The following is a 27402-nucleotide window of genomic DNA, read 5'->3' as shown; positions in this document are numbered from 1 at the left end:
GTCCTAAGACAAAAATTAAATTATGGGGCACGTTTTACGTGAAAAAAAACAAAAAAAACTTTCTGATTATGAGGCACGCCGTAGTAGGGGTCTCCGGAAATTTCGACCACCTGGGGTTCTTTAACGTGCGCCTAAATCTAAGTACACTGATGTTTTCGCATTTCGCCTCCACCGAAATGTGGCCACCGTGGCCGGGATTCGATCCCGCGACCTCGTGCTTAGCAGCCCAACACCATAGCCACGAAGAAACCACAGCGGGTGATGTCTGTTCTGAAGTAACCGAAGCTTGATTGCAGCACGACGCTCTCCGTCGGAGTTGGGCGCCCTGTATTGAACAGACTACCTGTACTGACGCGTTCAGGCCATGCCGGTCTTTTGATGTATGCGTAGTAAGGACTGTGCTTCCCTCACAGTGATCGATATTGGTTGCAGAGTCCGATGGTAGGAGGTTACCCGTTCTGTTCAACTACCAGGCGTAACATCGCCGGTATGCGATACCGATGTTTGAGGCATGTTAATTTTTCCTGTTGTCTAGGGATCGTTCTGTGGCGCCGATGAGCCATTCAGTCATTCATTCGTTCATTCACTCATTCATTCAGAGCCAGAATCATAGATAGACTATTGGATACGCGAAGCGTGGTTTCTCGCATTTGAATAGATCCAGCAAGACATACGAACAGAATGTTCGAAATGAAAGGCATCAGTATACTATCACTTCCTTCTCTGCTTGCGAAGAAATGGATTACAAAAGCTGGTTACAAAAGCTCAACGATAGTATGCATCCTAGTCACAGTTTCAACATGCATTCAGTAAAATGTGGACGCATTTGCGACTCGTGTCCACGACCTACGTGGTACACCTACCAGTCTTCGTGGTACACCTACCAGTTCAGTGCCCACGCTATAAGGAATTTCTTTTTTCGTACTTTCTGAGTTTCGAAAAATCTCGCGGGCATCTCGTAGCCATGAGTCGTGCGCTCCAGCAACGTACGATGAGGAAACAGCCATCGCGCTGCGCTTATCGTATGTCACGTTGTTGCAAGGTATCGTGCTACTTTAACGCGATAGCGTTGATGCCTCATGTCGCAGAAAATCCGGTGTCGGCGCCGGCGTCCCGTGAGCGAAAACTGCCGCATGTATTTTGGTGTATGTATATGCCACTCCTTGCTATATGACATGCGGTATATGCGAATCATATTGTCACACCATCTTATTACTAAAGTTGCTCATGCCTTGTTTTACGTTCTTGACAGTTATTCCTAGAAATTTTGAGAATGACAGCCGATTAACCAATGTCATGAAACAAAACACCGACAGCGCCTGCCTGTTATGTTAAGTCTTCTCAGACTGAAATATTAAAAGTGCGAAACAATAACAGAAACCTGAAAATGATGTAAATTGTTTGGTGCGGCTGTTGCACTATCTCCGGGATCGGCCCACGCAGCAAGCCACGTTTCTACCAGAAAGCTCGCCTTCGTGTATAGCATTTGCCGCCATCGTTTCCCGGTAACCATTGCGGTTACATAAGCTGCAGTTGCCGAGAAACGCAAGAAGCAGTCGGGGATCTTTGAATGCTATCGGGGGAACGCTGCGTTCGCCGAAGAGTGCGGACGTGCTTCACATGCGCTCCGTGATTTCGGGGTCCTTTGACCCGGTTAATCCCATCGGACTACCGAAATTCTGGTCGGAATCGACGTCGGAAGTGAAGAGGACCACGAGGATACCAATTTCAAGCCGGTGGGTCCCCTTTTTTCGGATTTTATCGGCATTTGAAGTTCCCACGTGGTCGGCAGGGCGTTACGTACGGGGCTCCGCGTCCTTCCCGGCTTCGGCCCGCGGTGAAGACGCATCGGAGCGATGTCCCGAACGAGCAATCCGAGCTACGACCAACCCGTGACCTTAAGACCGACAAGATTTTCGGCTGAATCCCAGGAAAACATGGAAGAAGACTTCCACGACACCATCGAAGTGGCCCACATGCAGCAAGACCGAGACGGCCTCGCTGCAGCAGGGATCCAAGCCCCGGGAAGCAGCACCTCAACGATCCAACGCTCACAAGTAAGCGGAATCGACAGAGAAAAAGAAGACGACTGGATAGTCGCCATGTCGAAGAAACAACGGAAACGCCAAGACGGCGGCGGCAAGCAGCAAGTCTTGGCGGGAAACGGCCTAGATTGCGCGCCTTTTTCAGGGGCGACGAAGAACGCAGCTGGCGCGCCAGCCGCGGCGGAGAAGAAGGAGAGGGAGGGAGCGCCGAGGCGACGCCTGCCTCCGCTCCCCAGAGACGACTTTAAAATCGTCCTCCGGCCGAGAGCACTCGCAGTCAGAGACTTGCACCAACACCACGTGGCGCGGGCGGTAGTCGCGGCTACCGAGCGGGGATGTAAGGAAGAAGACCTGATCATCCGGCTGCGCATTGGATCGAACATCATAATTGTGAGCACCAGCAACGAAGAAGCGGCCAAGAAGATTATGCGCATCAAGCAGCTGAGCTTCGGAGGCAAGAACTACGCCGTAAACGCACACGTAGCGGCGCCGGACGGCACGCTACGCGGGGTGATCCACGGAGTGGATCCGGAGACTTCGCCCGAGGAACTCAAGGCAAGCCTCAGAGTTCGCACGCAAGGCGTGAAGATCCTAACAGCCAGAATGCTCGGGAGATCCAGCACGGCCATCATCACCTTCGACGGCCCCACCCTCCCGAAGCAAGTTCTCTACCACAGCGGAGAATTTTGGTGCTACCCGTACCGGCCCACGAGGCAGGTATGCTACACCTGCGGCCAACAGGGGCACCGAATGGACGTCTGCCCGAATCCGGAGACTAGGGCCTGCAGACAGTGCGGTCTCCAGAACCCGGCGGCAGACCACCCATGCACACCCAAATGCCTGCTGTGTGGCGGCGACCACGTGGCGGGCACGAGAGACTGCAAACAGCGACTCAAGTCGGCGAGCGAGCTGCGGTGGGGCCCCCTGCAGCAGCAACGCCGTAGCCGGGGCCGCAGCCGGGGAAGAACACCAAGATGGTTCCGTGACGAGAGTCAGGAGTCGGGCCGGAGCAGCCGCGGGGGCAGCCGGAACCGGAGCCAGAGCCGGGGATCCGAAAAGGACGAGTCCTTCCCACCCCTGGGCGGCAACGACAAGCAACAGCAGAAGCAGACGCAAGGGCAGAGACAGCAAAAGAAGAAGAGCGGCGGCGTTAAGGTGAGCTGGGGAGACGGCCCTCCCAAATCACTCTTTGCTCCGCACTCGAACACAAACAACACACAAACCGCACGCGAGAAACAGCTAGCGGAGGAAAATACGACACTTAAACGTGAACTTGAGCAGCTTAGGAAGCAGCTAAGCGAGGTTATCAGAGAACTACGTGAATCGAGGACAGGCTATGCCCCGCCTAGGACTCTGACCCCACCGCCTAGGGCGATGGAGACGGGGCAACAACACCACGAGGGAGGGACCTCCAACGATGACCTTAAAACCTTCATGATGAACATGCAGAGGCAGATGCAAGAGCAGATGCAGCAGTTAAAAAGCGAAATGCAGCAGGGACAACAAAAGTTTGCCCTGTTAGAACAGAATGTCAGGACGCACATCAAGAGCCAAAACACACAGAGAATAACCAATGATGCTAGAGACAGATTACTTAACGAACGCAGGTTCGGCACAGAAACCCCCAACGCAAATAATGGTAACCCATCATGGCAGAACGCCTCCAACAATTAGAGATGTGGCAGTGGAACTGCAGGGGGTACAGGCAAAAACAAGGCCTCCTGCAGCAATTCATCTATGCCAGAGGAACCCCACCAGACGTAATTATGCTACAGGAAACAAACTGCACCCCTACGCTTAGGGGCTACACGTGTCAGGAAAATGGCCGTACGGCAACTCTCATTAGCAAACAAGTAGTAGCCATAGCACATAACGAAATAAAGGACACCCGGATCGAACACGTGATCACGGAGATAATCCCCAAAAAGAAAGCACGATCTAAAAGCACTTATATTATAAACCTATACAGCCCGCCCAGACAGAAAGATGGGGACTTTATTAGGCTCTTTACGGAGGCGAAAAAGTTCGCGGGGAACAACACCCTAGTAATAGCAGGTGATTTCAACGCCAAGAGCCCGAGGTGGGGCTACAATAAAGACGACAAGAAGGGACGTGGCATTTGCGCTGCAGCAGAACAGGCAGAGTGCGAATTGCTAACCGACGAACACCACCCAACTAGACAGGGGAACAGCGTCAGTTCAGACACGTGCCCTGACTTAACCTTCGTAAGGGGCGCCAGACAAGCAGAATGGGAGAACCTGCTCGAGAACCTTGGAAGCGACCACCACATAATAAGGATCAGCACAACCGCAACCAATATCAAGCGGAAAATAGGCAAGGTCCGCCTAACGGACTGGGACGCCTTCAGAGCACACTGCAAGCAGATCAAGGGCGACATTGTATCTGCGGAGGAGTGGAGCCAGCAACTCAGACAGATCCAAGAACTCTATACTAAAGAGGTGGATAGAACCGAACAAACTCCGGAGGTGGACAAGCGGCTCCTCAAGCTATGGGAGGCGAGACGCGGCCTCACCAAGCATTGGAAAAGACAGAAGTTCAATAGGAAGCTAAAGATTAAAATAGCCGAAATAACTAAACAAGCGGAGGAGTATGCAACGCAGCTGGCTAGGCAAGGATGGCAGCAATTCAGCAACGCGCTGAACGGCACCCTCAGCACGGCCAGGACGTGGCAGATCCTCAAGTCCCTCATGGACCCGAGCAAGAACAAATCAGAAAGCGGCAAATCGATTCAGAGGCTGGTGCACCAGTACACGGGCACGGACGAACAGCTACTCGAGGAAGTCCGGGTCAAATGCTACGGCAGAGACCAGGTCGAAAGCTACCAAGAAGAGTACCAGGGCGAAGAGAACCCCACCATGGATCGGCCCATAACGAGAGAGGAAGTCGTCGAGGCGATCAGGTCGGCAACAAAAAACACAGCAGCGGGGGCGGACAGAATCAAGAACTCGCTCATAAGAAACCTCAGCGATGGCGCCATAGATCAGCTCACAGCCTACTTCAACAAGCTCTGGCACGAAGGAAAAGTGCCGGCCGAGTGGAAACACGCGGTAGTGGTAATGATCCCGAAGCCAGGCAAGAAACTCCAGGTCGAGAACCTCAGGCCGATCTCCCTCACGTCGTGCCTGGGCAAGATGTACGAGAAAGTAATCACAAGAAGGATCCAGTCGCACCTAGAGAGGAACCAACTGTACCCAGACAGCATGTACGGGTTCAGAGCCCACCTGTCTACGCAGGACGTACTACTCCAACTCAAGGAGGAAGTACTCGAGCAAATGCCGAGAAGTGGCGAAAACGTTGTCATGGCCCTCGACATAAAGGGAGCCTTCGACAACGTGAGCCACGCCGCCATCATGGAAGGCATCAACAACACCAACTGCGGGGGAAGAACCCACGACTACATCAGGGCCTTCCTGAGCGACAGAACAGCGACCGTGGGACTAGGCGAGCTGAGAAGCGACGTCTTCACCACGCCTTGCAAAGGAACACCCCAAGGCTCCGTGATATCGCCCGTCCTGTTCAATATGGCGATGATCGGGCTAGCAAGACGCCTCAAGGAAATCCCGGGGATCCAACACGCGATGTACGCCGACGACATCACGGTGTGGGTCACCCAAGGATCGTTAGGGGAGAAGCAGGACAGACTACAAGAAGCTGCGACCTGCGTAGAGACCTACGTCAGGGAGAGAGGCCTCAGATGTTCGACGGAGAAGTCGGAAATCATCAGGATCGGAAGAAATCCTACCAAAGCCTCTCTGGAAGTAGTTCTAGAGGGGCACTTGATCCCAGAGCAGAACATGGTACGAATCCTAGGCATGTGGCTGCAGAGCAGCCGAAAATGCAGCCATACCATCAGCCTGCTGAGAAGAGCCGCGGAGCAGGTTGGCAGAATGATCAGTAGAGTCTCCCAGAGAAGGTACGGGATGAAAGAAGAAGATACCCTCAAACTCGTCAACAGCCTAATCGTTAGCAGAGTTATGTACTCCTTGCCCTACCACGCAACAACAAAGGCGGAGCGAGAGCAAGCCGACTGTATTCTCAGGAAGGCATACAAGATTGCTCTACACCTGCCCAGAAACGCATCAAACGAGAAGCTACTCCAACTCGGAATCAGCAATACCTTCGATGAGCTTGCCGAGGCTCAATTGGGGGCACAACTCATCAGACTCAGAGGCTCCTCTACGGGAAGGGCGCTCCTGAGAAGGTTGGGTCGGAACACGTGCGGACTGGTCGACAGATACGCGGACGTACCGGACGACCTTAGAAAGACCTTTAATGTAGGACCCCTGCCTAAAAACATGGATCCTAACCTACACGAGGACAGACGAACAGCAAGGGCCGAGCAGCTAGAAAGGAGGCTAGGCCGGTCAGAGAACACAGTCTATACGGACGCCTCCATGTACGTACATGCAGGGAAGCGCTTAGCCGCTACGGTGGTAGTTAATAGCACAGGAGACATGGCCACATGCGCCTCAGTGGAGGTCGTGGGCATAACGGAGGCCGAGGAAATTGCCGTCGCGCTGGCGGTAGCAGAAGGCTATAGGAAAGGCCGATCCCTAAACATCTTAACAGACTCGAAAGACACGTGTAAAAACTATACGAAGGGCAGAATTAGCGGCATGGCCCTCAGGATAATCAGTGGGGCAGCAGCCTCTGCTGAGCAGACACCCATACAACACATAATCTGGGTCCCAGGCCACGCAGGAGTAGCGGGGAACGAAAGAGCAGACAGCCTAGCTCGAGGGCTTACATACCGAGCAGGCATGTCAGATGTTCTGGAGCTTCAGCTACTAGCATGCGAGGGGGGATACACAGAGACATTACAACTATACAGGGGGACTAGATTCAAGTACCCACCACCACACAAAGCCCTCACTAGGGAGGAAGCAGTCGGGTGGCGTAGGCTACAAACAAACTCCTTCCCCAACTTGTACATCTATAACAAGATGTCACCAACACAATACAGAGCAAACTGCCCCTGGTGCGGCAACACACCCACACTATACCACATCACTTGGGAGTGCGAACGAAATAAAGCATTCCACCAACACGAATTCCCGAGTGCGGAGCAATGGGAGAGCCGGCTCACCAGCAGCGAGCTCGCGGCCCAAAGGGCCTTAGTGCGGCACGCTGCTGATGCAGCGCGACTCAGTGGAGCCCTGGACTAGGGGCCCAACCTTGCTGAAGAGAAGCCTCAAGTCGCCGGCGCCAAGAAGACGACGGAGGCTTCGAATCCGCGAATCTCTTAAACGATCTCATTAAAAGTTTTCTACTACTACTACTACTTGAATGCTATCGCGTTCCACTCTTACAGCGAAGCTTAAGCGTCCTCCAAATTTTCTTTCAGCGTCCTTCCGCACTGTAAGTACGCGATATGTTTGCTCCTTGGTTAGGAAACTTGCCTGATCGGGCTGCAGCGTCTCACTGGCCAATCATTGTTCTTATCTATATAATGTACATTGACTGTCACATGAAAGTGGTGAGATACCGCATGATACTGTGCTTGTGTGTATTGCGTTAAATTTCCTTTTAGGAGAAAGCGCCGGTTTCATTGAATGCGAGTTTTGTCAATTTCCTAAGGCTATTTATTTCTTGCCGGGCTACTGTAGTGTCTTCGTGAAATTATCGGCGTGAGAGAGAAGCTACTGCTCGCGCTCGAGTGCACTTTCGCTTAAACTTGCAAGCTTTGTTCCCTTCCTCTCGAAGTCTTGGAGCTGTGAATATTTGGAGTCGGCTTGTCGAAGCAAGTCTGAATTTGTACTTCCGTGACTATGACCTTGAATCTCTAAATATCTACAGCGACCCACCTCACACAATCTTGGTTTTATCCGTTGATCTATAGCCAGTGTCAGCGTTACTTTGTCGCCCGTTGCCGAACTTCGTAGTGCTCGCAGGTCGCACGCCGTATATAAAGCCACGAATACCCAACCACGCAGGCCCTCTGTGTAGCGCAATGTCACTGAACTTATTGAATTTCTCAAAGTAAAATTCGTCAGAAAATTCGTAAAGTACAACTTACACAAAACCTGCAGACATGATAGCGCCAGATTGTAATTTGAATATACAAGAAAACATAATTCTGTTACGCGGTAACTCAAACATAAAAGCCTTTTAACTCGATATCGTTTTCCAGCTGCCGTTTTAGGTCTGCCTTATTAAAAACGGCGTGGCCCTCTCGGTTCCTTTCGCACCATCATATAAAAAAAAAAGAACCAGGAAGCTCGCCTTCGTGCATAGCGTTCGCCTCCAGTGTTTCACGTTAAGAATTACGGTCACATCTGCTGCACTTGCCGGGAAGTGTGAGAAGCACTCGGGGATCTTTCAATGCTATCGAGTTCTACTCTTAAAGGACAAGCTTAAGCCACCTCCAAATTTTGATGCGAAGCTTTTGTTGGCTCACAAATCGCGTTATCGTGGTCACGCAAAAACCCAGTTGCTGCCAGGGCAGAAAAGCTGGGGAAAAGGGCGGTTCGATGAGTTGCAAGCTACGCCGGTGCCGGAGCGTGAATCGTAAGTAAGGATTCCAGCTGCATAGGCGCGCGCTCACGCCACACGCGCAACCAGTCAGAGCCGTTTCACTTCCGCCGGGGAGGGAAAGGGCAGGGAAGGGTTTCGCGTGCGTTGTGCCGGCTTAGCTTCCGTTCAGTTCAGTTCAATCTCGGTAAACGGATAGGACGGCCACGCGTTGTGCGTTCCCCGGAGGAGCGGGTAGCGTTCGACCAGCGGCGGCGATAACTCGCCCGTGAAAGGGCTCGCCGTCGGCGCGCTTATCCAGCCGTTAAGCCGCCAGAGCCCAGGCCATCCGACAGCGACGAGAAAATATCAAGCTGTTCGAGGGAGCGCAAGGCCGAAGCAATCCGGCACTGTTACTTGTGGGTTACTTAACCGTGTCAATGGTCAGGTGCACGCGGCACAAGCTTCGCTTACCCCCGTTTTCCGGTAGTGGAAGGGTTGGCAATTTTTTTTTTACCGGCGTTTTCTGGCGTTGCGTCTCTCGGCGTCGTCGCGTGAACGCCGCCAGAGAGAGCGTCCAACCACATGGGCGGCACGCCGCCGCCGCTAGAAGCGGCTCGATGTCTCTTGAGCGCGCCATCGTCGGCGCCGAGCGACGCCGGGTGATGAAACGCCGGGAAAGCGCTGAATGTGGGGCGGCTTTTAAGAGAACAATGGCTGTCGGTGAAGAAAATTCTCAAGAAACGGCTGCGTCCATTTTCTTAGCTTTTGTACCGCTTTGGTTGTTCATATTAAACTCGTACGTAATGGGGCAAATTTGTAAATTCTCTGCTTTCACCTATAATCGCCATCGCCACGTCAGCTGGGCCAATCTACCTGCGACGAACTTTGTTGGGAGGATTGCAGCTGACTCGACGTATCGGTGCTTAACCACTCGCTAGGCGACCACACTGGGGCTTCTTCGTCCGCTAGCTTCTTTAATGCCACGCGATTCCCGGTGAACGGCCGTTGCAACTGAATCGGCGCCATCCAAAGCAGCTTGCGTACGAAGCGCGGCGTTCTACATTTATACGAATCGTTCTGATTACTCAAGGAAGAACGCGTATTCCTCTGCAGTGTTAACGTGCATAATAAACGCACTGTTGCTGAGCGCGACATCGAGTCTCGAATTCTCTTTTTATCCCGAAGCGCGCTAAATGAATTTTCAACTCGCGCGCCGAGTGAGATTGGAAAGGAAGCGACGCTTACTTGAAAGTGAGTCTGCGCTTGGCTGGTTCCATTTTCCAGCCGCTGCTGCTGCTGCTACTGCAGCTACCATCTTGCTCTTTTGTACGAGCCGCTGTAGTATTGCTCAGCACTTGAAAATGTAATTTTTCGGCTTTTTGTGGTACTTATTCTGTACGTCGTCCTTTACTGTGCCTGTGAAGAATCTTGCTTGGTATCTGGGCTCCAGGGTGTCCTATTCTACCGCAATAGTTTACGCTGGAGAGCATATGTGCAAGGCCTTGTGCGGGAGCGATCATCAAGGAAAAATTGCAGGAAGTAATTTCAGCCAAGTGCTGCTTCTTCTTTCTTTTTTTTATCACGATAGCCAGTATGAACGTTTCTGAACTCTACGTAACGCCGCACTCAGGCCTATTGATCAAGCACCATATTACACTTCATTTTCCGCCTTGTTTTCACCTGACGCTGTGCGCTATACTTCCCATCGTTGTAAAGAATGGGATACTTTTCTGCACCAAGAAATTTAACCTAATGTTTCAGTGTGTTATTAGTGAACGTTCTTTCTTCCTAGAGTAAGTAAAGTTTGCCGCAATGTACCTCTCAGGCCACGGGTGATGACGATGACAGTGGTATGGAACATCGCCGTCACCTATGATGCTTTAATTTGAATCTAATTTCCGCCGAGTGATGTCCCTTTGAGGACTTACTGTTGACCGTCTCACGCTCCCAGTCGGAGTGGCGTGAGGCTGTACGGACACTGTAACTACAATCGTATGTTCAGTACGCGCCTGACACATGGCGCGTCAATCTACGTAGTGTCTCGGAGAAGTTTCAGTGACCGGTGTTCACTTTTTCACGCTCTCAGAGTGGCGTAACTTACCGCAGATTTGTTGTGGTAACGCTCGTAACGTCCACTGTGGTCTACCTACGGCTCACTCGAAGAGACTGCGCTTGCTCTCTCGATTCACACCTGTCCTTTATGTAAGTAGCTTCCAAGTGGTATATTGAATGTAACACGCTTCTGCGCGAGAAACCATATACCCATATCTGCGAAAAACTTCATGTTATTTTTTTTTTAATTCTGCCATAATATACACGCACATTCGTTCACTCGGTCGGGTCAGGTCGGTTGGTCGGATGTACTTTGTGTGACGGATCAACTTGGTCATGTTCACACCCTGAAAAGCAACTGTTGCTTTAAAGCGTCGACCCTGAGCAATTGTGCTTATTCTAGTAAGTACTTGCTTGATTGTAGCGGTGAAAGAAGTAGGGAGCGAATAAAATCAAGCAAAACACCCGATGACATTAACTGTATCCGCACTGCATGTAGAGTACGGAAGAGGACAACTCGCACTTTGCTGTTGAAGCGACCTCTACGCGTCCTCTCATTTTCAGCCACTCGTGTTTCGAGCGTTTCTTGGAAGCTTGCTCGGCAACAGCGTGTACATTGGCGACAGTGACGCAAACGCAGCTCTATGTGCTTATAGATAGGATAGTGCGTGGGTGAGAACGATTTCGGAATGTGCGCGCAACCTGTACATTCGAAGTCTCGGTTGACAATACTGTAGCCAGCAATACATCCGTGGCTGATGGTGTTCCGTTCCAACCATGCAACGGCGACGATTGAGGAAACCTAGATGAGAGCGAAAAAAAAAAAACCCAAAAAACATGGGTATCTCTTGCGAAATCCACACCTGCGCTCGCAGTTACACCTGTCTCCAGTGTCTACGTGCAGAGGCTGCTTTGTCTGATCCAGTGTGCTGTGGTTACGAGAGACTGTGCGCATTCCAACGTGCGCTAAGAGCAGCCACGTATTGTTTTTTTTTTTATTTTTTTATTTTTTTTTCTTGCTCTGCCTATCGGGTACCGAGGACTTCTGAAAGGATTGGGCTTCTGTTGCACACGGATCTCCAGCGTTGTGCGAGGCATATGAGTGCTTTATTGGCTTGCGTTTTTTAAAGGCAAGACGCAGTTACTGTCTGGAATGCGCACGCAGGTTTCTGGTTGTGATACTGACATTAGGGTGATCTTGCAACCTGCCATGTGTTTTCGAGAAATGCGCTTACTTAGCTAAACTTATCGTGGAACATTCAAGATACAGTCTACGTGGAAAGCATCATGGTGTGAAGAGTTCGCTCCGCTGCTCCAGAGGGTCTCGTCTCGCCTGTCACCTCATTGGGCCATTGCCGTAGCAAATTTTTAAGAGGGTGCACGCTCCTTAGTCAACTGAGAGCGGGTCTTTCGAGTTGCGTGCATGAGCTCCGGACGAACAACTTAGCAAAACGACCTGCCATTACTGAACAGTGAACGTGGAGCTTCATTCAAGTTTCATCCTGCTGTTTAAAGAAACAATCCGTGCATTCAACTTCGCAGTATTCAATGCGGCCCCCTGTTTACCCGGTTGTATTTGTAAGGGACTCTGCTGTTTCATACCCCTATAGGTGTTAGATTCGCTTGTTGACTGTACTTCTGAATGTGAAACGACTCGAAATGCACCTCAAAATTCGGGTAGTGCCCCATTCTCACGGCGTATAAGCTTATTCGAGGATGCTTCAGAATGCGTGCGTACAGGCGTATACTCCGAAGCGTTAGTCGCGAAAACACTGTCGTGTGGCCGTTAGCGTAATTATAAAAGAAAAAGATGAATGACCACTGAGCAAAGCTCACGAACCAGTTCGTCCTTGTAAATAACGCGATTACGGCGGAAGTCTCCTGATGCGCCTTTCGTTGGAGTGCAACGTTTTGAGTCGGAAGCAATTTTCCAAGCCCTCTGTCGACAGGCGCTGTTGATAGCGACGAAACAGGCTGCATGTGATTTGTTCACTGCTTGTACAACCCAACTGTTGACGCCTTCCTGCGTTGGGCGATGTGATAGTTGTCGTGTATAACAGCCTTTTATTTACACTTCTCAGTTCAGTCTGCCGTGCGACCTTCGTGGGAAAGATTCGCAACACGACATCTACGCGCAAACGTGCGGTATCTCTCAGTACTGTATGGGCGAAAGCTTCCACTGCATTGCAGCCCAGCGCACACCCACCGTGGTTGATTAATGTGTTTAATGATTAATGATGGATGAATGGTTGATTAGTGACTTTGGTGTTGCGTTGCTGAGCACGAGGTGGCGGGACCAAATCCGCGGCCACGGCGGCCGCATTTCGATAGGGGCGAAATGCAAACACGCTAGTGTACTTGGATTTTCGTGCACGTTAAAAAACCCCAGGTGATCAAAATTAATACACAGTCCCTCACTACGGCGTGGCTCATGATCAGATCGTAGTTTTGGCACGTAGAACGCCATGATTCAATTAATTGCAGCGTAGAGCTCTATATGTACTTGAATAGCAGAGCACGCCTCGCATTTGTCGCGACATCTGCATGCATGGGCATGCAGATGCAGCTTGCTGAGTATGTAGCCATACTCAGCAAGCTGAAGCGTTGTGATGTCACGCCGTCGTTTATTTTCGCCGCTCTATGCGCACGTGCGGGTTGTTGCAGCTTCCGACGAGGTGATCCGCGAACCGCATGCACAGCGCATCCAGCTTAAACGGTGAAGCATGTACTAAAATAGATGAGTTCATTGCCTAAAATTTGGTTTTAAACTACCTCCACGTGCTTCGTGCGCTGATCGCGTCATGCTACGGTGTCGTAGTGCCTGCTAAAGCTTTAACATCGCTGTGATAGCCCACAGCTGACGTCTGCAACCGCGATGTTGTACCAGTGGAACGGTGTTACCCAAGCCAAGTGCGCACGGTATGAAACGACGTGCATGGGTGAGCGTCACCTAGCCCTTGTCGCCGCCGCCTACGTTTGATTGCGTGGTCATGACTGAGACCTTATCGTCTGTTTTGTTGCTATTTTCCAGCGTTGGCATGTAGACGATTGCGGTTGGCAAGGCGCGTCGACAGTACCGGAGGTCACAGCACCAATAGAAGCAATCCTAAGAGCCGAGTGTGACAGCGCTTGGGATGCCAGTTATCAATAGGCTTTTAACGTGCCATGTTGTGCCGCTCACAAACGGGAATTGTCGTTTTAAACTTTTTTTCCTACTCCAATGGTATAAAACTGGGATGGGAGAAAAACGTCACACTTCCTCGCACGTCTTTGGAAATTGACTGCAATTGCGAACATTTTGCCTCTCTTTGCGTAGCAGTTAATTAAAACGTTTCAGGAAAGCTTAGCTTAAAGTTGATTCCAACAGGTTCTTTAGATCTCTCGTATATTTTTTTTTTCTTCGAAGAATTGGCTTCTTAGGAGCCACTGCATCTAGACTGTAACAAGGGTACCCCGCTTATCGCCCCCTTACGCCTCTTGAACCTGCAGTGACCTTGCGCTGAAGAGCACTAGAATCCAATACTGTCACGCAGAAACTTGCGTAAGTGCGAGATAACAGTGCTGCGGGACGAGTAATCATTAATTGCTTAATCAGCAATGTTGAAATCGAACGGTGGGCGGATGATAACTTCCAGGCCTAGTTCGCCGTGGGCCTAATTATGGTCTCCACACAGAGACGCGAAGTACAGCTGCGTGTACATCACGGTTTCACCGGTAGTCGGTTCACAATATACATCACAAGGTGTTTGAACCCGTCATCGTTAATGTTCTGTTTCCTCGCGTTCCATGTTATCTTGAAGTCACGTTATTAAGATCTTTCATGTCAGAAGCGGGAACACTGAACACAGTCACTACCGCCAAAACTACGCGTATAATTAGCGCTTCTGTAGTATTGACACGTAATTGTGCTGCTACGGCATACAGTGACAGCCTAGGGATCAATCGATAAATGTACTAGTGTTAATGTTTTTTTTTTTTGCTTCTCTCAACAGCGTACACTGCCATTGTAGCATTGCTAGTAAACATGGATCCTAACATTGTCGTTTTCCTGAGCGTTAAGGTTCCTCTTTGTTCGCAACTTCTCATCCCTCTCTCTCTTTCTGTCTCTTTCCCCTTCGTTGTTATGGGGCCTTTAAAACCCAGCGCTTGGCTTGGCTTCCATTCTTCATCCTTAACGAAGTTCGCGTGTGCTCTGTGATGCCACTTATTTGGGTGCGGCGATGGGAGCTATGCCCTGTCGCCTCAAAGTTCTGCCCGTGAAAATTTTGTCATTCGACACCTAGACACGCCAAAGAGCGTAACATTTCCCTTGCAGCTTTTCATTGTCCCTGGACTCGCAATGTAAATATGCTGTTATTCAGAATTTCAGCCTTTGTTTTTAATTTGTGAGGCCGCAGCAACATATTCGGGAAAATGTTTACCGTCTGCAGGTAGAAGCACACGTAGCTAGTGCGTCGTATGGTGCGCGGTAAACTGCGTGTTGGAGGGTGTGCCTGGCTTACAGCTCTTGCACGTGTGTCGAAGGCTGTTTCTCTTTCTTTCTTTCGTTTCGTTCTCACATAGCGCAGCTGCGCGCTACAGTGCTATCAAGGCGAAACATGGGGCACCATACGGAAAGAGCAGGCTATAGAGCACTCTTTTACGAGCTCGTTGGTGTTTTCTTGCCTCTAGAAGCGACGGGCACTGAGTGTCTCGCTTTCGCGCATTGCCAGTCCACGCGATGACTTTGGAAATGTGCGACAACTGCAAACGTGAGTCTGTCGGTGACACGTGCAGTTTAAAAAAAAGGCGCTTGTACCGTTAGAACTAACGTGTATGTCCCGTCGACCGGTTCTAGATATCAGCTCTGCGGATCGACCATGCGTAAGTTTAACGCAAGAACAGAACCCTCCCCGTGTACTGCGCTTTTGTGAAGACATTTCAGTTTTTGGGTGAGGTGACAAAAAGATCGAGATGTCTTCAGAAACGCGCAGTACATGGGGAATTCTTTTTTTCTTCGTGTTAAACGCACGCGGCAGTAAAACTAACCAAACGTTGTCGTGTCTTCCTCGAGATTACTTCACTGCCAACGTAGCATGGACTGGATAGCGTGAGGCCCGAAATTGAAAACCGAGAGAATGCCAAGCCGAGAGGTTAATATATGAAGCACTGCGTGATTGTCCGGCGACGCAGCTGTTCGTGTCTTTCATTCGATAACGAATATGAGCAAGGACTGCAACTGAATGTGTTACAAAATTTTATACCAAGGTGAAACAGACTATACTGGAAAAAAGTCGAGGATGTGGGAAACTGCTTTCACTTTCCTTATTGCCGACGGAACGTGGCACGCCGAGCATCCCTTCAGATATGATACAGCGTCATCAGAAAAAAAAAATTATGCGGGTCCCACGCACTGTAGGAATCGATGTAAGCGAAACTTCGTGCTGTTTGCTTTGACTGACGATAATTAGCGGGGATGCTGAACGTGAATGTTCAATTTCATCAACGTTTAGTCTAACACGAGAGGTGTGAGTTGATGTTAAACGTTACCTTGCGTGCACCACTGCTGCTTGTCTGCGTAGTACATAGAACACACAGGGGGAGGTGTTTGCTTGAGGCGTTGTTGTGCGCCACATTTTATAACTTCTGATAGGGTTGAGCGTTATCATTTCCTCACATGGCACATCGCATCGTGGCAGAAGTACTAAAATTTAATTGAATTGAAGGGCTGTGTGTGCCATAACCACAGTCGGATTATGAGGCACGCCGTAGTAGCGGACTGCGGATAAATTTTGACACCGTACTGTTCTTTTACGTGTCCCTAGATCTAAGTGCACGAGTGTTTTTTATTTCGCCCACTCCAAAATGCGGATGCCAGGATCAGGATCAAATCCGCGACCTTGAGCAACGCCATAGCCGCAAAGCTACCGCGGCGGTCACAGAAGTGTTGATTTGACGTGTTACCGCTTCCGTCGTGCCACCTAGACCCTACGGTGCGTATTAATGTGGCTCTACTTCTGCACGCCCTGCGTAAGTTGCCCGCTTGACAAATTTTCATGGTGTTTATTTTTCGGAACTATCAGAAACGTACCGTACCGTACGTTGAATGTAAATTTATCCCGTTTGCCTGCAACCGCTGTCGTGTAGAAGTAGCGTTTGCTTGCCTTCTCACGTCACCCCCACCCACTTTTCTCTTAATGGGAACGGTGAGCGAAGGGTGGCAAGGCTATTCACTCGTTTCAGAACTGCGTCGGTTCTACCCATTCTCTGCCTCCTCTAAATCCTCCTCTCTACCATACTATCTATAGCTTCCCTCCAGGCTTGCACGTTAGTAGAAAGGTGAGCACTGCAGTTTCTGTGGTGCCTTTGAGGGGCGTCACGGATACTGACAGGTGTGAAGAGGCTAATGTGGCAACGCCTAGGGGGCTCCAGAGGTCATTGTGCACATACGATACGGCGCAAAGGTCCCAACGAATTTCTCGCGTCACCTTTGTTCTCTGCCGCTCTCCTGTCATGTATACACACGCTCTTAACCACCCCTCGATGCACTGTGCCAGACAGCAGCAGCAACAGTGGGAAAGTTAAAGGACAAGGCAAAGAAAGCTTCGCTTTAAAATAGGTCGTATGTAGCCATACTCAGCAAGCTGAAGATAAAAAAAACGCCCGATTGGGCATGCAGAGGGTTCAATTTACACGGATATTTAGGTTCGTGGCTTTTCCCTTGCCACCACTTGACAAAGCTGGCAAAATTAATTCGTGGAACTGTAATGCGTACACCGTTATGAAAGGAATTATGCCCCACAAGAAGCCGGTAGTGCTACTGAGAGTACATGTTATTTGTGTAACGATGACGGGGCAGTCTATATAGATCAAGAAATGAGCGCTGCGAAGATGCGGACTAAAGGAGGAACATGTACGACGGACAAGGCGCTACTTCCAACGAAATGTTTTTTTGAAGAAACATGAATTTAGATAGTTGAATTGGTTTTCGGCACTCGGTCATTGCGACGTCCCCAGTTATGATCGCCGATCTAACAGAAACTGCTCATTCGTTTTCGCGCGTGTCTTGTCCCGGGGTGTTTAGTAGACGAGGAAGAACACGTTGTGTCAGCGATTACATTTCCTCAATGAATCGTATCATTTCCTCTCTCATGTGGGCACGCAGTCAGAATAGACTCGCTAGTCGCTACTTCAGCCTTCTTAGGGCATGTGTCTTCTAGGAGGCTTTTTATGAGATGGCCTTTTCTGCACATCAATCAAGTTGCTGTTTCTCACCCGCCGTGGTTGCTCAGTGGCTATGGTGTTGGGCTGCTGAGCACGAGGTCGCGGGATCGAATCCCGGCCACGGCGGCCGCATTTCGATGGGGGCGAAATGCGAAAACACCCGTGTACTTAGATTTAGGTGCACGTTAAAGAACCCCAGGGGGTCAAAATTTCCGGAGTCGTCCACTACGGCGTGCCTCATAATCAGAAAGTGGTTTTGGCACGTAAAACCCCATAATTTAAATTTTTTTTGCTGTTTCTCGCGCGTGTACCACACGTGAGAAAATAGCGAACTTATATTCGTTTGCGGCTATCCCAAAAACGTTATGTGCGCACTTGAGCATGTTGAAGAGAGGCAGCATCCTGCTTTTTATAGCTGCAATGCCTACTCAACGAGGAATTCCAACCTTCGGTTGTTTTGGCTTAGAAAAATCTTATGTTATCGGAAGTGACAAACAGCGTGCTGACTGTGGAATGCTTTCTATGTGAAATAACAAATGAAATAATTCAGATAAAATACGAATCTAACGACGGTAGGAGAAAAAGCAGCAAGGGAATCATAAGTAATCTTTTCGTAATCGGAAGCCTGCTTTCAACAATATGTCAGCTCCCTCTGCATGCTGTCTAGCAAATCTCAGCTAATCTTAAAGTTGTTTTCTAGTTATTTGAAATTCTTTGGCGTGAAGAGAATGCGACATTGTGCCAGCTATCCACTAGCATTATGTGACTGAGCGGCCTATTCACACGGGGTTATCAGTGATACAAACGCGGCATGCAAGAATAAATATTGGCTTTACAGACAGCAAGATACACACCGCAACCTTATCATAAAGGCAACCATGATTCATGGCTTTATTATTGTGCTTAAGAAATGGAGAATCTTCAGTGTGCGTTATCGAACGTACTACTTCAAGGCTATGTATTTCGAAGAATCTTCTAGTTAAAAAGGGTTACTTTTCTTGATATCACCTAGATGGGACTTATCCACGTAGAAGCTAGTGTCTCCAGATTACCTTCATAAACCCGAAAACATAGCCTATAAAACATGTGCCTGTATCTTCCCACCTACCAAAGCGTGCAGGCACAGCAAACAAGCGTTCAAAGTTGCGCTGTGAAATTCCTCACTGTGCTTTAATAATGCCGTGTTGTGATATCGCTCCAAACTGCGAGCTTTCCCATTCACCCGCTTCGTACTCTCTCGTTGCAGAAACACTCGGCAGTGGAGCCCACCGGTGTGGTTTTCCTCGCACTTTGCAACGTCAGCGTTTTCCGCTTCTTGGCAAGGACTAAGATGAATCCAGTAGCGTTCCATCGCCATTAGGCACCCGCACTATCATCCGGAAGAGCCGTTACTTTCAAGCCTCGCATTCCGGTTTGCGGGAACAGTTCCTGCGTGAGATACCGGTCCACGATTAATGTAACGACTGTCGTTTACCCGCTTCGAGAAGAAACGTCCTTAAGCTGAGCTGGAAGCTGCGGGAGGGTTCGCCTTGCTCTCAACCTCTGAACACAGCGTCAGTCAACTCTCTACCTTGAGCATTACGCACAGTCTTCAAGCTGCCCAGAAACGGCCTAGCCAACGGCCTCTCTCGCGGCTCGGTGGAGGCTAAGTTGGCGCTCAGCACGAAGAAACCGGTACAATGCGAACCGGCCCACGGGTCCGAGGCCGCAACGGCCCGCGGTGGCGCCAAGAAGATGCACTGCTCGAACGAAGCCGTCGAGGACACCAACAAGGGTAGCGGTGTCTCGCACTCGCCGAAGCACGTCGAGGCGTGTTCGGGACTGCCTCCCCAAGTAGAGGTCAAGAGGACCAGCGACGACGAAGAAGCGTACAAGAGCGAGGAGTTGTCGGACATCATCAACTTCCTGATTGAGACCGATCCCAGGAGAAGCCGCGAGAGCCGTGGAGTTCTCGACGCATCGTCCGACGACACCGAGCGATCTTTCTCACCGCCTGTACCTCCTTGTGCGCAAAAGCCGGACGGCGTTTGCCCTTCGCCACCGAACGTCAAGAGAGCCCAAGAAGACGTCGCCAATTCTCCGCCGCCGCCGAGCTCCACAGCAAGTGCTGCAACTTCGCCGCTCCGCATCGTCCTACCGGCGCCCGACATATACGGCTTCAACTACCAGCCTGACTACGCCTTCCGCAGTGTTGCGAGCACCCCTAGTCAAGCAAAGAGAACGCTGGCGGATGCCAAGTGTGACTCCGAAGCCTCAGTGCGCCTAGTGGGGACAACGCAGGACGCAGAAATGAGCAAACCGGGTGGCTCCGATGAAACCGGTGACATTCCGGTGAACGGGAGCGACTCGCGTTGTGTTGAGGCCGACGATAAGTGCCAAGTGCCAAGCGCGATCGAAGCCGAAATTCGTGAAAAGACAACCGTTGCCTCGTCTCCCGTAAACAACGACGTCGCCGAAAAGGACGATATCGATAACAAAGGGTGCGCCCAACGTGACAGCTTAATAGCAAAGCCGGATGGTGATATCTGCCAAGACGACACGGCCGATAGCCGCTCCATTCCCGACTCTGCTGTCGCCCTCGGTAGGCCAGTGGCGAGTGTGAATTGTGATGACGGGCGCGCCGCCGATAACGGCGGGGCTGCTCTAGACTTGCTCGCTTATCCGGGCGCAAGGCCGCGTTGTGTGGAGGAAGATAGTCGCGTCGGCCACAACGGCAGTCCTAACGACGGCGACACCGACCGCGGCAGCTGCGCTCCGGAAGAGCGCGAACTGCGCACTCCGGCTAAGCCGGCAACCTCGCCACCTCCAGACGCTTGTTCCCAATCGGATGCGAGCGAAGCGCGACAAGGGGAGCTCGAAGACGTCAAGAATAGACCACCGGCATCACTCCCAGCGAGGGCCTGTGACGGCGACGTCAGCGGTGACGTGGTTTCAACAGCTCAAGAGTGTTCTGGCGTGGCGTTGCCCGATGACCACAGGACGGCATGCAACAGTGACAGCGACGCCGAGTCTGACAGTACGGAAGCCCTGCAGTGGTCTCCTGGCCGTGCATCGCGCTCCAATAGCGCGGAGTACTCGCGAGAGGGGGGCGCTACAACTGTAGACGGCGTCGCCGATGAGGCGTCCGAAAACGTGGTCGCGTCCGCAGCGGGTCCAAGCAACCGTCCAGTCACCCAAATCAAGGAAGAGGACACATCTCCACTGCTGAATGGCACCGACGATCTCGAATGCAGTGATAAAACCGTGAAGTCTATCGCTTCAGCATGCACCCGTAGTCTCGCTCCTTCTGACCGTGGCCTAGACAATCTCATCAGCGTCTTCACTACCGTCGAAGAGGGCAAGATCGTCAGCGTCGACTGCAAGAAGTTCCGCAAGAGGGGCCGCCCTCTGGGAGCCAAGAAGAAGAACGCACTGAAGCGAGCACGAATGGCTGCCATGGAGATGGCATTGCAGAACGACGACGTCGACTTCACGGTCAAGCAATTGCTGCATGACATGGTCGACAGAATCGCGATGACTGGCGGCGAAATACCGTCCAAGCTGTCCGAGGCCAACTTAAAGGACGTAATCAGCAGCTTCTGCGAGTCCAACGGCTTCAGTCGCCAAGATTTTGCCGGTGAAAACGACGAGATCTGTTTCGGCAGCGTACTCCGCGACGAGCACCCTGACGCGACCGGAGACGCAGCCAAGAGACGACGCCGCGGGAGTTCGGATCACGGTTCGTCCTCTGAACAGAGTTCGCTAACTCCGAGACCGAGAGGCAGCGGTAAACGTTACAAGAAGAAGCGCGAGACCGTGCCCACTAAGCGGATGCTCACCAGGAGTCAGTGGCGGCGCTCCTGCTACCAGAAGGAGCAGCAGCAGGACGGAGCCGCCACCGACCATCCGGACAACGGGCTGCTCGTGCTGCGGGACGGGGCGCAGTCGCTTCCCGACGCCAAGCGTCGGCGCCGGTCCGTTGACCTCGCCTCGGACTTGGACAGCTCCAACACGGAGTCGACCGCGGACGGTCTGAGCTCGGCTTGGGGTGCTTCTCAGGAGATGGACCTGTCCTTGACTGCCGACGAGGCGGCCTTGTGTGGTGCCGGTGACGAACTTCGAGCTGCTCCCGGTGCCAGTGATGGCGTGAAATGTGATGGTGATGCGCGCGTGCTAGTCGCGGAAGGTTGTTCCTCCGCACCGGTCAATTCCAGTATTTATTTATCATCCTCCGAACCTCCCAAACTTGGCTACATGGAGCTGAGTGTGACGACGGCGCCCCGCGAACTTAGCTCCCTAGCGAGTGCGCGATCAGGAGCCGGTGGTGGTGATCGTGAAAACGCGCCTCGCGATGTCCAGGAGGCGGACGCCCGCGGTCGAGGTCATTCGCATGGACGACAAAAGCAGCAGCCGCCGCCGCCTCAATATGGCCTCGTTAGTGAACACGCTAGTGTTGGTGTGGACGACGAGAACGACGATGACGGTGAGTCGCAATTGGTGATCTGTGATACGGACGATTCGAGCCACGACGCGCCGCCGTCCGCCGCCTCCGGTGCGCGAGGCGACAGCGCCGCGGACGCGGTGCGCGCCACGTTGCACAAGAGTGAGGTGGACGCTCATTCCAGTGTGCGCGCGTCGCGTCAGCGGCGGTCGCCCCCTCGTCGCCTGCGCGGTGCTTCTCCAGCTGCGAACCCGGCGCGGCAGCGCCTCGGCGGCGGTGGTGGTGCAGTGTGTGAATCGGAAAAGGCGGCCACCGACGCGGGTGTCGTGTGTCTCGACGACGAAGAGGGAGACAACATCGGGACACCGGAGGCTAGCGTCGTCGCTGCTGCAGGTGTCACCGTGGAAGGCTCGTCTCGAGATCTTCTCAGATCGCCGCCGTCAGCCCTCAGGTGAGAGTCACGGAGGTAATTTAGGAAGAAACGTAGGCTCAGTGTACTTGCACCTGGAGGCACTTCGAGGATGCAGCTACGGTAGGACTGGTAGGTGACGTGGAATTCGCTATATGCTGCTCTTGTAAATGAGCTCGTAGTAACTACTCCAGGAGACCAGAAGAACGTTGGCTTGTCTACTCTCTCCTCTAAGTTCATACGTGATGCTCTATCGTAATGCGAAACCAATTTATTCCAAAGCTGCGCATGGCTAGTAAGCATATCTTGCTACCGATAGGCCTCGCACGCTTGTTCACGAGAATGGTTGTGCATGTAAACAGGGGCAAATCGTAGTAGATGTAAACGTGTGCGTGCCTCTGCACAAATTCACGTGAACAAGTTCTCCGATTTACGCTGCTTCGATGTTTTTCTTTTTTCTGGTTACTTCTGAGACATGTAATACGTGCTAGTGAGGATTCCTTTTGATGTATGAAGGAGATTTCATGCCTTTAATGCTTCGTAAGCATACCAAGACAATTTCTTGGGTGCTCGCTCTGTAGAACTCGTAACGTATTGATTCTGATTTCATAATTGGCTCTACGCTGTAAAATAATTTACACCCTTAAAAGTGAAAAAGGGTGTAAATGTGTGTATAACTCGCACCATTAGGGTGTGATTTATGTAACTGACATCATAAGGGTGTAAATTATACACATTTACACACTTTCTCACTTTTAAGGCTGTAAATTATTTTACAGTGAACTGGCAAGTAGTTGCATATTTCTCATGGAAACTTCACACAACACGTTCAAATAATTTTTTCTACTTGATCATTGTTTAGAGCAGCCCACGATTTTTATCTCACCAACACACAACAGGCCAGGGGGACCGGACCTTTGGTATACGTCATCAGAGCAGCGCGCTGCTGTTGAGTGTCATGTTTCAAAACACGGCACGTTGATTACGCCCACCCGGTAGCTCTTATCCCGCTGACACCACGCCTGCTCATAGACAAGACTGAAACTGTTGACGCAGCGCTGAAAAATGTTTCTTTCTCGGCGTACTCAGCTAAGCTTAATCTAATTTCGTTTTCGACACAGCAGATACTGTGAGGTGGTCTACACATGAGAGAGAGATAAAAAAATCGCAGCACTATACCTAGCTAAAACTGCGCTCCCCTAATTAAATCTGCACATTCGCATGCATGTCTGAAGGTAAGCGCAGGTGGAGCTGTAATCTGAAACAATGGCACTGTCCAGCGAACTTAGTTAACGTGTCCAAGGACAGTAATTTTCAGCGCAACTGCACGCAGCGGTCAAACGTACAGCCAAATCTCTGAGAAAAAGAAATGCGTAATTTTTGCGGGAGCACTTGCCGGTAGCTTGCTGCTGCATACACTGAACGACTTAAAATTGACTGATAACACTTACGTATCTGTAATATTCGGCATTATCGCACTGTTTGAAGAGTGCGCAGTCCTAAAAGAGGGGTTACCAACTGCTGTAAAGAAAGTGAAAACGATTGAATACATTTAGGGTCACTGACTTGTTCTAGCTTTCCTGGCACGCGCATTTTCTAGATTTTTCACGAAATTTCTGGACCAATTCGAGAAGCTGTGGGAAAATGAGCAACCATTCGGGAGCAACATGAGTCATTGCACGAAGCGCTCTGTATTTTGCAAGGCACAGCCAAAGGGTCAGTCCTCTGACGTCGACTGCTAGAAGCTTGGTTCCTCTCATCATCCTTATCACCGGCCTTGTCCCCGTCTTGTCTTTAAATATGAGAATTACCTGAAGAAAAGTGTACTACCCCAGTGTGGCGCTGGATTGTATCTTTTATTGGCTTTCATGGGCCATTGAAGCGCTCAGTCGTTGGAGTGCCGAGAAAATTGACCGACTGCTGTTTACTTCTCTCAGAACAAGATGGTCGGATTACGACGCGACGTTTTCCCACCAGTATAGTTCACCATTAGTATACGAAACCAGTGACAATGGAAAGAGACTGTACACATCCATTCTCAACGACTTGAGACAAGAACACAAGAAACCAGGACTAGGGTTCAGGGTGCCAGTTCAGTGTTGCGGCGTGTCCCCTCCCTGCTTTACTTTCGTTTGAGTACCAAACCCATTTACACACTGCAGGCAACTGTTCTAAAACAGAAAGACGCAGTAGTCCTAGAGTCGAGCCAAGTCATCTCCGGTGAAATGTTCTTTCGCCTAGCCGCATCTTGTAAATAAATTTCGTCACATGCAGCCAGTAAGTGTTCCCCGACACGCCAAAAGTGCAGTGGATATTGCATTCTCGCGCGGCAGGTGTACCAGATTCCACAGCAGAGTTCAGTGGCCATTTCGGGTGCTCTATTTAATATTATTCGCGACTTGCGTACTTCGAAAGCCTTTCCATTCGGCTGTACTTTTAGGTCGTACTTTAAAGGAGTACTGACACATGCCATATTTCTTGCGCGAAATGAAATTCCGTACCCTCTAAACACTGCAAGACATCCTGGCAACCGTCAAAGTCAGAGCACCGTAAATAATGAACTACAATGCTTGTTTCTACGAACCAATTCCAGTAACCAACGAGTTTATGCGTCACGAAGTCAGTGATGTCATGATACACTGGATCGCCCCGTTTCTGCGGGCGCTGCAGCGGTCCCACGCAAGCGCAGCCACATGAAATGCGGGAACGTGCCTGCTTATATATTTTATAAACATCATCATTTCCCAGCCTTATTGCTACACAACGCCAGAAAATTTTGTTCTGTATCGCGACGTCGCGATAATGTCGACTTCACCCTTTTACGTGAGAGAAACGAATGGTACAGTTTCTACGAATTTAAAAATAAATGTCAGTCACGGAGGAAGTAAGAAAAATAATTGAAGAGGCAGCATGACATCAGGTGTAACCTATAGCCTCGGCAAGCCAAACTCCTCTGACGCCGCTACTCCTCTCAGATGCCCATATGCGCTTTGAATTCTGGGAAATAGGGCCACCATGGCTGCCAAACCTCCTTTCAGGAACCTGTTGGATTCGCGGTAACTCTTAGCGACGCCCACATCACCATCAACCCTGGTCGGCACTTCTCCGCTCTACTCTCCCGTACCCTGAGCGCTTGGCAGCTAGAAACTACCGCTTGCGTTTGGCGTAGGGAGGGCGTGTTTCCGATGGGCCTTTTCTTTCTATATATATATATTGCATTTAGACTTCGAGATTGTCACGTGAAACTCCTTCCTAGTCATTTTCCTTCCTCCATGATGTCAGTACTCCTTTTAAAGACATTTTGGCGGCCTCGTCCGTTTCCGCAGCAGCGTCCGAGGCTCCCCAGCAGCGCCCAGCGCTTCCGACGGGCCCGGCGCCAGTGAGAGCGTCCCGACGACCACGTCTCCTCCAAGCGCTGCTCACCGGAGGACGACCTCCTCGTCTGGCCACTATGCGGTGGGGCCGTCGTCATCGTTGTTGTACCAGTGGCCAGCGTCGTTGCCCACGTCGCCTTCCAGGGCCGAGTCTCCGGACATCATCGTGGTCAAGGAAGAGCCCAACGACCTGTCTGTCTCCGGTCGGATGGCGAACTTCGTCCCGCCGCTGCCGGGCTTGGAACCGCTCGATTTGTCACTGAAAGGTGAGAGCCGTTTATATCGTGCTTTATGGGCGGTTTCTCATGGGTCTTATGAATGTCCTCATTTTTGAAACCGGTGGTGCCTTGTGCTATAAAGCCTGTTATTACAGCAGAAGTGGTTTTTGTCGAGGTATACACTACCGTTCATCATCATAGACAGTCTATACCGTGCTATCAAAGCATCATTGCCCGACGTGGCGGCAATTTAAGCCATTCAGAGGCTGCTGTGCTCCTCTTTGATTGGCTCAAAATGCCGTCATCACCAAAGTTGGGAAGGTGGCAGAATCTGACAATGTCCGGGAAAGCACTCCGTTTCGAACTCGAAACACAAGCGTCATCATTTAAGAGCGATCCTGTGGTCGCGTCGTGTACATTAGAAGGACTTCAAACGAAGCACTTGAAACTGATTGTAGCAGTTTTGCTTGTGCTTGTGCGGCATTAGTATAGGAAAACTTCGGCGAGTTGGTGGCAATTCATATTTGACAAGCAGCAGCGCTAACACGGTGGGGACGAAGAAAAGAGGATCACAATACAAGCGTTTGTGCTGTGAGTGATCCTTTTCGTCCTTGCCGTGCGAGGTTGCGGGTCTGCTTACGACGCGCCAGCTGTAAAGGCGAAGGCAGGGACGCACTCTTTCAAAATGGCGCAGGCGTGAAATATTTTGTCGGGTCATTAACTCCTTTGCCAGCACGATTAACTTACAGCGGAGAATTTCGGAAACACGGCACGAATGATAAATTTCGTTGTTGTTGTGCCGTTTTTTTCTTTTTACGCTGTGGTTTCATAACGTGGAAGCCCTTGCGACGCACCAGATACTAGGCCGCAGCTGTTTCGCGCCACAAGGATGGGAAACGAGTTGTTCGAAATGACGGCCCCATTACGTGGCACCAGGCCTCTCCAACCCCGGACGCGCGACTCATTTGTCGTGCTTTGTGTCAGGCAATCGTTAGTAACGGTGGCTATGCGCGTCACTTAGTGATGCTCGTTGAATTTTAAAAAAATGTACGACGCACGTGCTACAGCGTTTTAAGTTGCATGCATTTCTGTCGCGTCAACTTGCATCAAATTCGCTGCGAGTTGTACGTATGGCCATATCTTGAACAAAACTTGAACAAAACAGTATTACCGCGACATCAGTTCAGGGCTTGGAACCGGGCTTGCC

The 27402-nt window shown here is 50.9% G+C and overlaps 1 protein-coding gene across 4 annotated transcripts in view; it reads left to right on the top strand.

The window, feature by feature from the left end:
- The window catches only part of LOC126545015 (uncharacterized), a 466980-nt gene that overhangs the window by 423674 nt on the left and 15904 nt on the right, over positions 1-27402 (top strand). For 3 of the 4 annotated variants that reach the window (XM_055061783.2, XM_055061793.2, XM_050192623.3), the window contains 2 exons: positions 19021-22645; positions 25930-26243. In XM_055061783.2, coding sequence (XP_054917758.2) covers positions 19509-22645; positions 25930-26243 — 3451 coding nt within the window. In that variant the 5' untranslated portion in view covers positions 19021-19508. The remainder of the gene's footprint in view (positions 1-19020; positions 22646-25929; positions 26244-27402) is intronic. The other variant, XM_072287215.1, reaches the window with a different exon arrangement.

Source organism: Dermacentor andersoni, chromosome 3 (assembly GCF_023375885.2).
Source record: "Dermacentor andersoni chromosome 3, qqDerAnde1_hic_scaffold, whole genome shotgun sequence".
NCBI lineage: Eukaryota > Metazoa > Arthropoda > Arachnida > Ixodida > Ixodidae > Dermacentor > Dermacentor andersoni.
This window is presented reverse-complemented; position numbering and strand designations above follow the sequence as displayed.